This window comes from Pungitius pungitius, chromosome 12 (assembly GCF_949316345.1).
Source record: "Pungitius pungitius chromosome 12, fPunPun2.1, whole genome shotgun sequence".
Classification (NCBI taxonomy): domain Eukaryota; kingdom Metazoa; phylum Chordata; class Actinopteri; order Perciformes; family Gasterosteidae; genus Pungitius; species Pungitius pungitius.
In genome coordinates this window covers 4,922,248-4,935,714 of record NC_084911.1, presented here as the reverse complement: position 1 = coordinate 4,935,714, position 13,467 = coordinate 4,922,248, and the positions used below count along the sequence as shown (strand labels likewise).

At 47.7% G+C, this 13,467-nt stretch overlaps 1 protein-coding gene across 7 annotated transcripts in view; it reads right to left on the bottom strand.

Annotated features, from left to right (window-relative positions):
* Positions 1-13,467, bottom strand: part of arhgap23a (Rho GTPase activating protein 23a) — a 44,663-nt gene that overhangs the window by 9,129 nt on the left and 22,067 nt on the right. For 2 of the 7 annotated variants that reach the window (XM_062566291.1, XM_062566287.1), the window contains exons 3-11: positions 11,639-11,663; positions 11,128-11,220; positions 9,759-9,837; positions 8,940-9,000; positions 5,810-7,448; positions 2,375-2,530; positions 1,540-1,651; positions 1,397-1,436; positions 21-158 (exon numbers count right to left, since the gene is read on the bottom strand). In XM_062566291.1, coding sequence (XP_062422275.1) covers positions 21-158; positions 1,397-1,436; positions 1,540-1,651; positions 2,375-2,530; positions 5,810-7,448; positions 8,940-9,000; positions 9,759-9,837; positions 11,128-11,220; positions 11,639-11,663 — 2,343 coding nt within the window. Of the gene's footprint in view, positions 1-20; positions 159-1,396; positions 1,437-1,539; positions 1,652-2,374; positions 2,531-5,809; positions 7,449-8,088; positions 8,878-8,939; positions 9,001-9,758; positions 9,838-11,127; positions 11,221-11,638; positions 11,664-13,467 lie in introns of those variants that run through there. The other 5 variants (XM_062566288.1, XM_037477027.2, XM_062566289.1 and 2 more) reach the window with 5 other exon arrangements.

Below are 13,467 nucleotides of genomic sequence, written 5' to 3'. Positions count from 1 at the left end.
TTTCCGACCACCACGCCCACCTTGCCCTTCTCCGTGAGGATTTGCTTGAAGTGCAGCCATCCTTCTCGCAGCACATCGCTGTACGTTATGTTTCCCAGCTCGGAGGTGGAGTGGCGTTTGGATCTAACCTCCTCCGCTGTACCAAGGTTTTCCAGAGACTGAAACACAACCGGGGGAAATGTTCAGGACATTTGAGACATGAAAAAAGCCATCAGATCTGAACTTTTTTTATGTTTCAGTATGAAACAGAAATGAACGTGTAGTGTAGATAAACAAAGGCTGCCTATTTCTGACAATGTGTTAAACCCCCAAAACTCATTTAAAATCTTCATCTCTCAGTAACCTTTGCAGTGCAGACAATTTCATGAGGTTCTTCAGTCAACATTTCAACTTTAGATTCAACCTTGCATTTGTAGTTTGCCCTTTTCAGTAATTGAAATCTTACGTATCGCATTATATTTTTGAATTTGTTTATTTATTTGAGCAGTACACATGGTGCTCAAAAGGAGTGGACTGAAACAAGAGCTTATAAGAGCCCACCCCCAAGTACAATAAAATAAATAAAGTAACAATAAAAAAATCAAACAAACAAAAAGTAAGTATATTACATGTAAGTTTAAATCTGCTGTATTCTAAGTTGCCGAGTGCTGCTTTTAAAACTCACATAAAATGATTCAGCTTTATTAAAGCTGACTCTATATTCACTATATATACTACATTGTTTTGAATCCAGTTTGAACCTTGATTGCAAAATTGAAATTAAATTATACTTCCTGGTGTGTAGAAATGACCAAAGGTACAATGAACACAAGTGACGTAGATTTATTGTAAGATTCATTGTAAGATGTAAGATTATTAATAAATGAAACACAAATCTTAACGTGAGAGAGTCTAGTCATGTCTGATGATAGAAATCATGAGCCAAATGTACCAGTATATTTTCAGAAATTGTGCTAAAGTAACACACTACGTTTAAGCATGTCACAAGTATACTTTTTAACAGTTTTGTGAATAAAGTAAAAGCAAAACTGGTCGTGACTTTCCAATATTCAGGATGAAAAGGAAACAAAGGGAAATGCTGTTTGCTATAATCTACTTTGGTCAAAAGAGGCCTAGCTTATAACACGTCACTCAACATGGATCATGTATTGTAATTTGTTATTTAATTTAGCCACAAAGTACCAGAAAAAGTCTTAAAATCACAATTCTATGCTTTCATTTGCACAAGCAAAAACTGTGCGCTTTTGAAATGTGTCTGTTAAGATGTATGGATGACATGTTTTGTGTCTAGTTGTTTTTCCTTCCTGCTCTGACAATCTGACAAAATGAGATTTGTTTGTAGAAATAAAAGGTTTAGCTGATTTAGTTTAGAGGAATGAAAGGTGAAATAACTCACCCCGTCTGTGAAGAAACTCTTCACTCTCTTTGGTAGCCTCCTGTGAAGCACAATAAACACAGCAGAGATGTCGGCCTGCGCGCGTAACTCAACGGGTGCCGGTTTGAATCTCAACCGTCTCGGGGGGGTCGAACGGTACTCACGAGAAGACTCGCCCTTCCTCCCTGAACGTGTTGAGTCCTTCGTCACATGACTTGGAGCGCTCCGTGGGGATGGCTAGAAGATAGGAGGAACGGCGACCGGATTTAATACTGCCTGCTCGGTGAGAGGGTGAATGAGCAGAGAGAGAGAAGGAGAAACAAAGAGACAGAGAGAAAGAAAGAATGTAATGCCAATCACCGGAATGGGAGGCCGTTGGATTAGAAGGGGATTGTGAGGGTGGAGGCAGTTGGTGGTGGTGGTGGTGTTGGAGGAGGAGGTTTGGGTATTTGGGTGGTGCGGTATAAGGATGAACGATGGGGAGTATTAGCTGCAACGGTGGGTTACATGAAATCAACTCGGGTGACTTTTCTCACCACTGGCGTGCAGGCGTGTTCACTGGAAACAGAGACTGACGTGGATTTGTTTTAAAGAAACGTATCATGCAAGTTGACCGGGTTTCATTCATCTGAAACACCCCGACTCTTTTCGGCTTCGTGCACAGCTAGAAAAACAACCGAAACTAATTCTGAACATGTTTCTATGAACTTCTTTAGGTCAAACATGCATTTCTACAATGCTAGCATGCCAAAACATTCATGTTTCCAAGGATCCTTTTCCCCGTTACTTAGCCTCAAAAGTCTTGCTGTAAAGAAGCCTAATTTCAACTTGAGAAACGACAATAAATTCCAAATTTGACTTGATTCTGTTGGAGGCTTTTTAAAATCCCATGCACGATCAATCCTAAACATCACAAAGGCTTTTAGGCTGCATGCAGTGGGGAGGAAGGGGCGGGGATAGATTGGGGAAGGGGGGGGGGCGGGGGGGGGGGGGACTCACTGCAATCCTGCGAGAAGAGTCTAGTGGGGGGGAAGGTGAAGGTGGGGGAGGCGGGGCTGGTGACCACGGCGGGCGCCGAGTTCATGCCGCTGGATACCACGGAGGACGCCGGCACATGGCGGGCGCGCAAATCAGCACCTGGGCTGGTCGGCTCATCTGTGGGAGGGGGGGAGGGGGGGGAGGCAGGATGGGGACGAAGAGGGTGGGGGGGAGGGGTATAGGTTAGGTGTTAGAGAAAAAGGCCAGGATGGAAGAAGAAGGATATTAAAAAGGCGTTATTTCAGGAGGAGGAGAGTTTCGGAAGGGAGAGGAACCGCGGCATCGTCGTCGAAAAGGAAACTAAACAAGGACAATTCATTTCAAGGTTTCAACTCTTCCAAATGTAAAAGTCGAACACGAGCCGCTCGTGGAATCCAGCACACAAAAGACAAACACAAGAATCTATGCTGATTGACTAAAGAAACTACAGGATTGAAAAGTGGAAAATGCAAATGCAACCCAAATAAGCCGAGCGTTTTCAGTGAGGAGTACCTGAGCCGCCTGTCGCCATCGGGAGGGCAGTCACTAACTGAGGTGACAGAGACTTACTGCCTCTGGGTTTCAGTTCTTTATTAAATCTACAGCACATGGTAATCTGACACGTGTGAGGACACATACGACGGAAAAGCCACAATCAAAAAAAAACGACAAAAGTTATGAAGCAGAATATGTAGGTCACAGAGGCTACAAGTCTCCACCAGTTTAGGATGATGCAAAGGGAAATGAAACCGCCGCACACACACACACACACACATAACCCAACATGCATGCACACAAGTGTACTGTTTGCAAGCGTAATGTGGAGGAGACTTTCTAAATGTGCTTTAAGGCTCCAGTGTGTTCTCAGGGTGAACTACAGAGGGCAGCACAACCTCTGCAGACCAGAGGGACTCCAGAAATGACCAAAGCCTTTTTGTGTACATTCCTGCTGTGCTCTCATCTCACCACTGTTCTTATTTCCATTTCATTTTTTTTTTTTTTACCTCTATGTCCCAGCAACTTCTTGCAATAATCCCTCAACCCTCAGCTCCTCTTTTCCTCGAGTGTCTCTTCGCCTTCTTCTTTGTGCATACTAGAGTCCGACATCAGGCGGAAAACATTTCCAATCTGGGAAGAGGAATCCGGCTGTTTACAGCGCTGCCCAGAAATAGCCGCGCTGTGGGTTTAACAAAGGCCGTTATTAACATGCAGCCAGGGAGTGAGCTCAGAGCCACCAGACGGAGAAGGACCAGCAGAGGGGAGCAACATACTGCAGCACACTCTGCCACGGCTCTACAGGACATCCTGCACACAGGCCGTGACTGGTAATGTGCACAATAGTTATTTCAGTCTGGCGGTTTGGATGGACGTGTAAGAGCAGGGGATATGGTACTAGCATCAAAATCATACTCATATACTTCTTTTTGATTAAATGAACTAATATTTATAATTTTTGCCTGTGAAAAGACATTAACGAGTAATCAACCACCAAAGTTGCTGTAGATTATTGGTTCATTGTTTCAGCTTCATTAAGACTAAACATCTAATTAAAACAGAGAAACCGGCCAGGAATCTTGTAAAAGACACCTGGAGGCCTTACACCTTAAGCCACTACAGAAGTTCTTGGTCCTTATGTGGAGGATCCACGGTCCAACTAGTGACGAACCCACTGGCACACAAACCCGTTCCTCTTCCTCTTGCAGCGTTAAAGGCAGGAACTGAGAGTATGAAAGCGTTGTGTTTGGTCATTTATAGCTTCGATTTTTGTTGAAAGACTCCAAGAGGGTACATAGTTAAATACTTCATCAGTGAACATGCCCCTTCTTGCATCAATTCACTTTGTATGGGCTAAGGAAATAAAAGAAAATACAGCATTTTCTATATCTCCCGTCGAGATGTTGTAAAAACACACACACACACACGCCAGATGCCGCCTGCCTTCATGGTCCATACCTCACTAAACAAGAGCTTTGGACCCCTGTTAACTCACATGTTCCCAAATCAGGCCCAGATAATATCAGCATTTTCGTCAGAGCGATAACAAGATGGAGAGAGTCAGAGGCAGAAAAGATCAAAGTTACGTTCCCGTCTATGGGGAGAATCTAGCCTAGTTGCAGTTTGTGGCCATCAGACGTGTCCCTGCCTGCAGCTCTGACTGCCAGGTTTCATCTAATTTAGGTGAAGGTACGAGCCAAGAATGTGCTCTGACAGGCGGACGGACAGAAAGCAGAGAGATTCCTCCCCGCTTAGAAGATTCTTCTGAATTCTATGAATTACCATTATTTTTGCAGTGGATGGGCTCAAATGTAAATGCTCGTTCCATGTTGGGTCAAAGGGTCAAACGCAGCTGCTTTGAATCTATTGGGCATCAGGGTACGGAGTGGTTGTCTTCCTCAGGCTGAGAGGATGATGGAGGCACAGCTCACCTGATTAACTAACTTAATTTGCGTATTGGTTTGACTTCATGGCCGCCGCACATGTCATGGCAACACAAAGCCCCGAGGGGCCTCTCTCGTTTAGTCTTTTTACCGCAGTAAACAAGCTGGGACATGACCACAATCACCTGCCAGTGATACTGACGTGTAGGCCATGAATGTACTGTGTATATTCATGCAGCCTTGAATACGCAAAGAACAAACCCCGATACTATTACAGCTGGCACTATCGAGTTCATTTGAGTCATTAAGTCCTACCCTACTACGGATTGTCCTAAACATTTTTATTTTATTGCTTTAAATGAATCCAAAAATGACATACATAAAAATGTATGTTAAAGCTAAATGCTAATGCTAGCATGGCTCCCAAAGACAATGCTAATCTGCTGATGTTCACAATCTTCTATCTTTGCATGGCGTGTTAGCATAATAACATTTACTATAAAAACATGAATATCTAATGCTAAAAGACATTAAAAAGAAGGCAATGACAGGTATTATCACACACAAACACAAACACACACACACACATTCAGGATGTTAAGACCTCATTTCCTCAGCATTGTGAGGTGACCTTAGGGACCAGAGGCAGACGTGAATTCCCATCAAATATGATTCAATCAAGCCACTAATACTGTCTGTGAGACAGCGGGAAGTACCAGTATTACCCAATGCAAACATTCACAGACAAACAAGCACTCACGCAATCTCTATGAGACAATGAAAACTGCATCTGAGAAGAGCCCCGAGCAGAGAAGGAAATTAAGGAAGTACACACATTCCCCCAAACTCATAATTCCGTCACAATTAAAGCGTCTGCATTTCCTCTCAGTAAAGCTTTCACTAATATTCAATAAACACTTGAGTGAGGATTAAAAATGAGAATGAAAGCAGTGAAATCTCAAGGTCAGCTGGAGTTTTCGAGAGGGGATTTAAGCGGGTTGAAGGAGCCGCACCAGGAGCTCACACATTCCTTGCTTACCTATGAAGGGGATCGAGGCCAGGGAGTCGTCCTCCATGGGGAGGGGGGCGAGGTTGCCGTTGGGTTTCCGTGGGGCATGGACATCTCCCCGGGACCCCGGGGCGGTAGCCGCGTCCTGGGGATCGGGGGAAAACAAAGAGGGTTCTAGCCCGTCCATGGGCAGCGCGTAGTGGGGGTGACGCATGCCGTGGGCGTTCCTTCGCCCGGTGGGGGGTTTCTGCCTCAGCACCACTTCCTGGGTCTGTGCCACCGCCTCCGCCTGCGCCTCCACCGGCCCCCGTTCCCTCTCGTGGTTGGTCGGCCTGTACGCTTTGTCCTGGGATTCGGGGCTGGAAGAGGCGAGCGGGGACGCGGCGAGCGGCGCCGGCGAGCCTTCCGGGGGGCTCGTTTTGGGCGTCGGGTTCCAGTTCATGTGAGGGCCGGAGTACGACGGGTCCCTGAAAGAGTGCGCTTGCTGCATGATGCGACCCGTCTTGCGGTAAAAAGAGGGGCTGTAGCTGCGGTAGCCCACCGGCTGGTCGTCCATGCTCTGCCCGGACGGGAGCCGCCTGCTCTGCGGGGCCACCTGCTGGGCCTGAGGCTGGTGGTGGGCCGGGGTTTGAGTCTGAGGGTGGTGTTTGGAATGTGACTGCGCGTGCCGGGGCATCGGAGGCGCTTGCCCCGCGCCGTAATGATTCCCCTGCCTCGGGTGGGCGTCAGTCCTGGGGGGCGGCTGGGGAGCCTGCTGGGGCCACGAGGGCCTCTCGAAATGAGGCGACACCAGTGCGGCCGCCGCTCGGTCCAGCATCTCCAACGAGCGGCCATGCCAATCGTACTGGGCCAGCAGGTTTTCGGAGCGCGTCCGGGTGTAGTTAGTGGCGGTCGGGCCCCTGCCCGCGGCCCCCTCCCGATCTCCATAGGACCAGTAGGGCTCTCCCTGGGGCCCCGGTCCCGACTGCTGTAGTAACAGCAGCGTGTCCTGGGAGGCGCTGTGCGGCCAGCCACCGGACCGCTGCTGCTGCCTCCTCGAATCGCTGAGCCGGTCCTGGGAGTAGCTGCGGTGGCGGGTCTGCATGCTGCGGCCTGAGCGCTCAGGGCCCTGGTTGTGGTACCATTCGGAGAGGGCCTGCTGCCGGCGCTCGGTGTGGCCATGGCTGACCTGCGCCTGGGGGGCACTGGTCCAGGCCGAGCTGGACTTGCGTGGCTGAGCGTGAGAGGCGCTGGCGGCGGCGGCGTGGTGGTTTGAGTAGTGGACCTGCAGCGGGCTGGACAGCGGGCCTCCCGACGAGGAGGAGGAAGAGTAGGAGCGCCCCCTGGTCTGCCCCTGAGGCTGCTGGCTGGTCATACCGTACTGGATCTCCTCTGTGCGGTGGGCCGGGCTGCTGTGACCCACGCCGCCCGGCTCTCCTGCGCGTCCTTCCTGCCAGCTGGCGGGGCTGCCCACAGCCGAGCGGTTGTCCAGGGGCGAAGAGGGGCCGGAAGAGCTCGGCCAGCGACCCCAATTATCCAGCTGGTTCTGGCACATGGAGCCCGGCGAAGGGGCTCCAGCGGGGGTCGTGGCCTTGGCGGGTGGGTAACAGAGGGGAGGCGGCGGTGGGAGGTACTCGGCTCCCCCTGCGTAGGGTTCGTTGCCCGTCAGGTAGGCATCCTGGGAGTATGCCTGGGGGAGGGAAGGAAGACGGAGGACGGGTCAGATGAGACGAGACAGAATCCCACATGGGGAGAAGGCGAGCGAGCGCGCACGCGTGTGTGTGTGTGTGTGTGTGTGTGTGTGTGTGTGTGGCGGTAACGCCTTCGACTGATTTGCCCTCCCGGTAAACAAGTTTGACGACAACACTGACCAAAAGCGTCGGCTCGGCCCCCGGGCCGCCTCGCTGCTCTGAGCACAGCTACATGCTGGCTGACAAATAGCACGAGGTGCAAAAGTCACAGCACTCACTGTAGCCTAAAAGCCTTGAAACATGTCATGCACACACACACACACAACAGGACCGGTCCATTCAGAATTTCAAGCGCACAAACCAACCAATACTTTGTCAATAAGCCACACTGTCGCATTTAAAGCATCATTCCACAACTTTAGATCTCAAGAGGGACCCAAGAAACCCACCGGTTACATCCCCCTTTTTTTCCAAACGTGACGATTAAGGAAAGCTTAAGAAATGTTTTCTAACGTATACCTCTACCAGACAACAGAATCCCGAATCATTCCTCAGGTTGCGTGTTAAGCTTGTAGTCACCACAAACAAACAGTCACAGAGCCGGAGCAGCAGAGCACAGAGAGGAAGAAGACTCTTTACCACAAACACTCCTGCAGCCAAAACCTGCAGCTCCTCTGACAGACACGTTCAACCCTTCTCCTGGTTTTCTACCACTTTTTGGGATGGATTTTGTATACGTTGTCCCTTGTTTTCTCTCGCTGTCGGATCGCTCCAAACTCTCTCTCTCTCTCTCTCTCTCTCTCTCTCTCTCCTCCCTCTCCTGCTCTGCCTCGCTCCACCCTGTGGGAGTGCGGAAGGAGGCGCAGCACAGCTGATGTCATGCTAGGAATGCAGCAGATACAGGCGAAGCAGTGAGGGGAGGAGTGTCAGGACGGACGAGTGGGTTCATAATGTTAAGATATGGCAGTGATACGTGAATGGAGAGCCACGTTTTGACCCCGCTGGTGCTTTTGGATGTGTCAAAACGTTCACTTAAATCGGGTGGTGTCTGGTTTGGTGTGTTGACATGGTGCTCCGGGTTAGTGGGAGGGGCGACGGTTGATGCATGTCTGGTCATGTGAGCAACTTGTGGAGCGACAAAAATGCGGTGTACAGTATGTGGGTGTGTGAGCGAGCACGGAGGCGTTTTCAATTTGTTTTTGTTTTTTTTCTCAAATCTATGCTTCGACAGTCGGGATACTTGTGGCTTTTGACTGAATCCGTGATGTAATCTAAACACGCAACAGCAGTGAGCCTCCGAAAACCTCTGCAGCCATCCCAACCAAATCTCCACATTCTTCGACAGCGACGGGTAGAATCCAGGTTAAACTCGGCCTCCTGCAGTCTCCCAGCGTTGTCCAAAATAGAAAAGAAAAATGTGATTTGCTTCTCAGGCCCCGCGCCTCGTGTGGGTTTGTTCGGAGAAGGTGCGTGAAAAATACCATACTCACACTTACCAACTGAAGCACGTCTTCATCCTTTGGCATAATGGAGAGCTCCAACACACTTTCACTGTCAGAAATGTACGAGGGAGGAAAAAGAGGGGAGGACAGGAGGAATGAAGATAAATGAGACAAGAGTTAAAAAACAGACCCACGTCTGACATCCTGACCTGGTGCTGCATATAAAGGGGGAGACACAAAAATAGATTTATTGTGGTTTTTTTTTAAATTAATTCTCTGACTAGAATAGAATTAAACACAACTAAACAGCCAAAGTGGCTCAACCAATACCGGGGGACTCATAGAATCGATCCCCCCCCCCCCAACCCTGTATCAATGCTTCAAGTAGATGGTGACAGTACGAATTGATCCACAACGAATACACTTAGTCCCCCAACATCCTTATAAAGGTTAGTGTTTTTGCATTCAGTGCCACAGCAAAGTTCTTATCGAGTTCCTTGCTGTGAGGGAAACAGATCTCTCCTTTGGATTTGGTATCAGCAGATAGAAGCATCTTATGTGAGGAGAGCAGAAGCTTTTTTTTGGCGTGTCCCGAACACCAGCCGTGTGTAAAGAAAGTTCAGTAACCGACGGGGGAAATTAAATATCTGATAACAGTAACATTTCTAACTAAGCATTTGAATCGGTCTTTGAGCCCTTGAGACCACGCCGAGCATCATGAATAAGTAGAATATGCCGCTTCGGGCTACTCTTTTTGTATGAGCAAAAGAATACTAGCGAATACCTGTGTGTGTGTGTGTGTGTGTGTGTGTGTGTCCATGTCGATGGTGAAGGCGCAAAGAAAAAGCAAATAAATGGGGGTCTCACCTGTTCTGAATGAGGGCGATCACCTGCGAGTACGTCTTCCCTAGAACACTCTCCCCGTTCACTTTCACCAGCCGATCCCCTGCAGGACACAGAGATCTAATTTTATCGTACAAATATTACAATGTTGACCTTTGACCTCTGAAGCAGGTGCTGCGCTCCTTCCAAGAGAGACACGAAGCAGGGGAAAACATTTGTAATTGAATTTACTACAAAGTGCCCTTCGTTTAAGTTCTAATGGCAGAGGTGTGGCTGATTTCAACAAAAACCCGCAGGCAAAACATTAAGTCAATTATCTATATTAAGTGATACAAAGTTAACACCGAAAGGCCTGTTAACACCAGGGATAAAACAAGATAAATACAGAATATTATTCAACAAAAGAGGCTGGAAACAAGGCTGGTTGTCTTAACGGAAGCGGCTCGACCTTCAAAGGAATTTGCACATTAATTTAATATGTTTAAAGATCATCAGCAGTCAGTATAAATAACACAACAGCACAAAAAAGAAGGATGACGGCAGAGCTCATCCTAAAGATGCCGGACAACTACGAGTTCAAAGTCCGTATGCCTTCATGATGGCTTCATTCGGGCTGAAATGCATTATTGCACAAGTGCTCAGCCTGTGTGTGTTTGCTGGTGACTTTGTGGACGTGCCGGCTTGTGTTGGAGCACGCACCCTGCAGTACTAGTCTGTTCTGTCTGAGCGGCTGGGAGTGGACGGCTGTCCTTCCGAAGCAACAAGACTCAACAGGAACACTCGAACGCATCCGTCACGTTCAAGTGGCCGTGAACTCCTGAGTTGTCGTACTGGTATGTGTATTATCTGTGAACCGTGAGGTTCCGATGTCACAAAGTGAGTCAAATGAAAGCAAGACTGAGAAAGCGTTATTCGGGCAGCTCCGCATGAGAAACCTTTTCCGACATGAAGTGGGTGAGCTATCACTCGGTCTGATATTAGGAAATCCGTGCTTTGATTTAATCTTGTGTTGACTGTTGCAACTCTTTCTAAATCTGCCGTAGTCAAAGACCAATGTCTCGTCTCAGCTTGTTCAAAATGCACCAGCTGGAATTGTATAAATCATTAAATGTAATACATTTGTTTTTAGTGCTGTAAAAAATAACTTAATTTGTACTATTGTTATCATCAGTATCATCATCACCGTGCAACTTCTACTACTTGTTTATTATAAAGATGATCTGTAAATCACCCAATAGGTCATCTAACCTATTGCAAATGAGAAAAGTTTTTTTTTTTAATTATCTTTGCTTCCCTCCTCTCCTGTCTGCAGCATCATGTGACCAGAGCTCTCCCCTGACAGATTTACAATGCAAATCAGGATGTCCATAATCCTGCACCACGTTCCCTTTACCTGTGCACAAGCCCGCCTGATGGGCCGGCCCTTTTTCCCTCACACTCTTCACAAATATGGTGTCCATGGGCTCCAGCCGACCTTTCTGATACCCTTTAGGACAGAGGACAGAGAAGGAGAATGAGACTAAATAAATGTTTTTGTTAACTCTCAAGCCTCTCATCTATTATAGCAAGAATCAGCTAAAGCTTTATTTCTTCAAAAGCCTTAGCTTGCTCTTGCTATTTATAGATGAGAGGCTTTTGATTCATTCTGTTTGTGATCTTCCTAGCCAGGGATTACACACTAATAAGCAATAGCCATTGTCTATTGTTCTTATACGATAATCCAAATTCTTTTGGACGAGGCTGTCCAACTGAATTTGTAATTTAGATGCAGTGTTGCATAGAATCCTGTAGAGGGCGCAGATGGGCTGCAGAGCAGAGGAGACGGGAGGGAATGTAGGAGATCCTAGTTCATTACATCATTTTGGATCTATTGTCTGATGAGAAAGAAGACGAGAAACACTTACCCTTTCCGTTACCGTTCTCCTCATCCTGCAGAGAACAGAAACAGACAAAATAACTGGTCCAATTCAGTACAGTACAATGTTAACGTTTCAGAGAAAATCTGTCAAAAACATTTTTTCCATATTTTTCATCTGACAAAAAATATCTTTCCATATTTTTCATCTGAAAAAAATATTTTCCGTTGATGACACAATCTTCAGCTATTAATACTAAAATCAACACAACACAGTTTAAAATCTTAACTTCCCCTCATCCACAGCTTTTATAATAACAAATCGAAGGAAAACAAAAGATGTCCGGCACTTCCCCAGCACCTTGCCCTACAACATCCCAAGACAGAACCGTCCGCTTTTATTTTGAAGTGCAGCTTTGACACAGGGACTGACTTTCAGGTTGAACCGTCTGCAGGTACTCATGACGTCATGGGTCATAAACACACAGAGCTGGTGGTGAGATTAGATAGCTGCAGGACGTCCACACTCTCACACACACACACACACACACACACACACAAACACACATATCCTGAGCTGAGTAGACAGTTTGGGGTTAGGGGCACGGTGGGCTGACTGCTGCCTGGCTTTATGCTGCGCTGAGTGGGCTAATTCCTGTCTCCGTGGACAATGGCGGGGGGTTTAGAGGCAGAGAAAGAACAGCTGCCGACCCCAGAATGGAGCTTCGAGTTGGGGGGACACTCGACAACTTGGCAGCTCCAGACTGAAACGCACCCAGGACAGAGGTGGAGACGGTCACGGATGGGCACAAGGAGTCTGGGCATCTCGGGGAAACACTGTACCTACAGGTCTGACCCTGTATAGTGTGATGCAGCTGGGAGGGATCTGTAGAAACTACCCATCCTACTATTAAACTCTGTAAAAGTAGATAACAGTTACATCTGGTCCATCAGAGTTTTGTATAATGGCAATTTTGCTAGAAGATTTTTGCTGCAAGATAGAAAGACATCTTACTCAGCACACGTTTTGCAACAATTTGAAGAATTTCTTGTCCACGGTGAAAAATCATTGCGAGAGTAGATCAAGCAGAGCCTCAAGTTTAAAACGTTTATTTTCAAAAACGGGGACGAATAATGCTGGGACCACACAGTAGGAGGATCTTTGTTCTGGATAATATAATTGAAGACTCTCAGGGCCGAAAGAGACACCAAGAAATAAACGCTGAATCGGGTCATGCACCCTGTTTGCCTCTAATTGGTCACCGCGAGGGTCATTTGGGAGACTTCCACCAAGGCTCTCCAGATAAGAACGGGCGGCTCTGTGAGTCCGATTGTCCAAAAACACCATGTGACGCTGGAGGCACAGGAGACAAGGACAGAACCGGGGCCAAAGGCCAGCAGTGGGCCCTTTGTCCGAGGCCCGGCCTGGTACGGCCTGACCGACGGAGAGTGGTACCGGGCTAAGACAACAGGCCTCATTCAATCTACGTTCCTGTCGGCAGCTGCTGGATGGTCGGGTGGTAGAAAAATAATAGAGGCCTTGTTTCAGCTGGCTCACCCAAGACCAGCCTCCGTATCCCTCAATTTCACATCTGGAGCCGTTTGCCCCCCCCCCCCCCCACACCTCAAAGAGCTGAATATCCGCTGCCTCACACAGAGGACGTTTCCAAAAACATCAGGACGGACCTGAATTCAGCAGAGACTAAACAACCACCAAGGCCTTTGAAGTGATACATACAGTCTGTGTGTTTGCTTTGTTATGGAGAAGCTGAAAATGGGAAATTGTGTTGTTTCCACTAATAATAAGTGAGTTGCGTCTTTACTTGGTCTTGAAATCTTGTTTGTAGCTTTTTTTAACAACCTCCCCTCTGCTTGGTT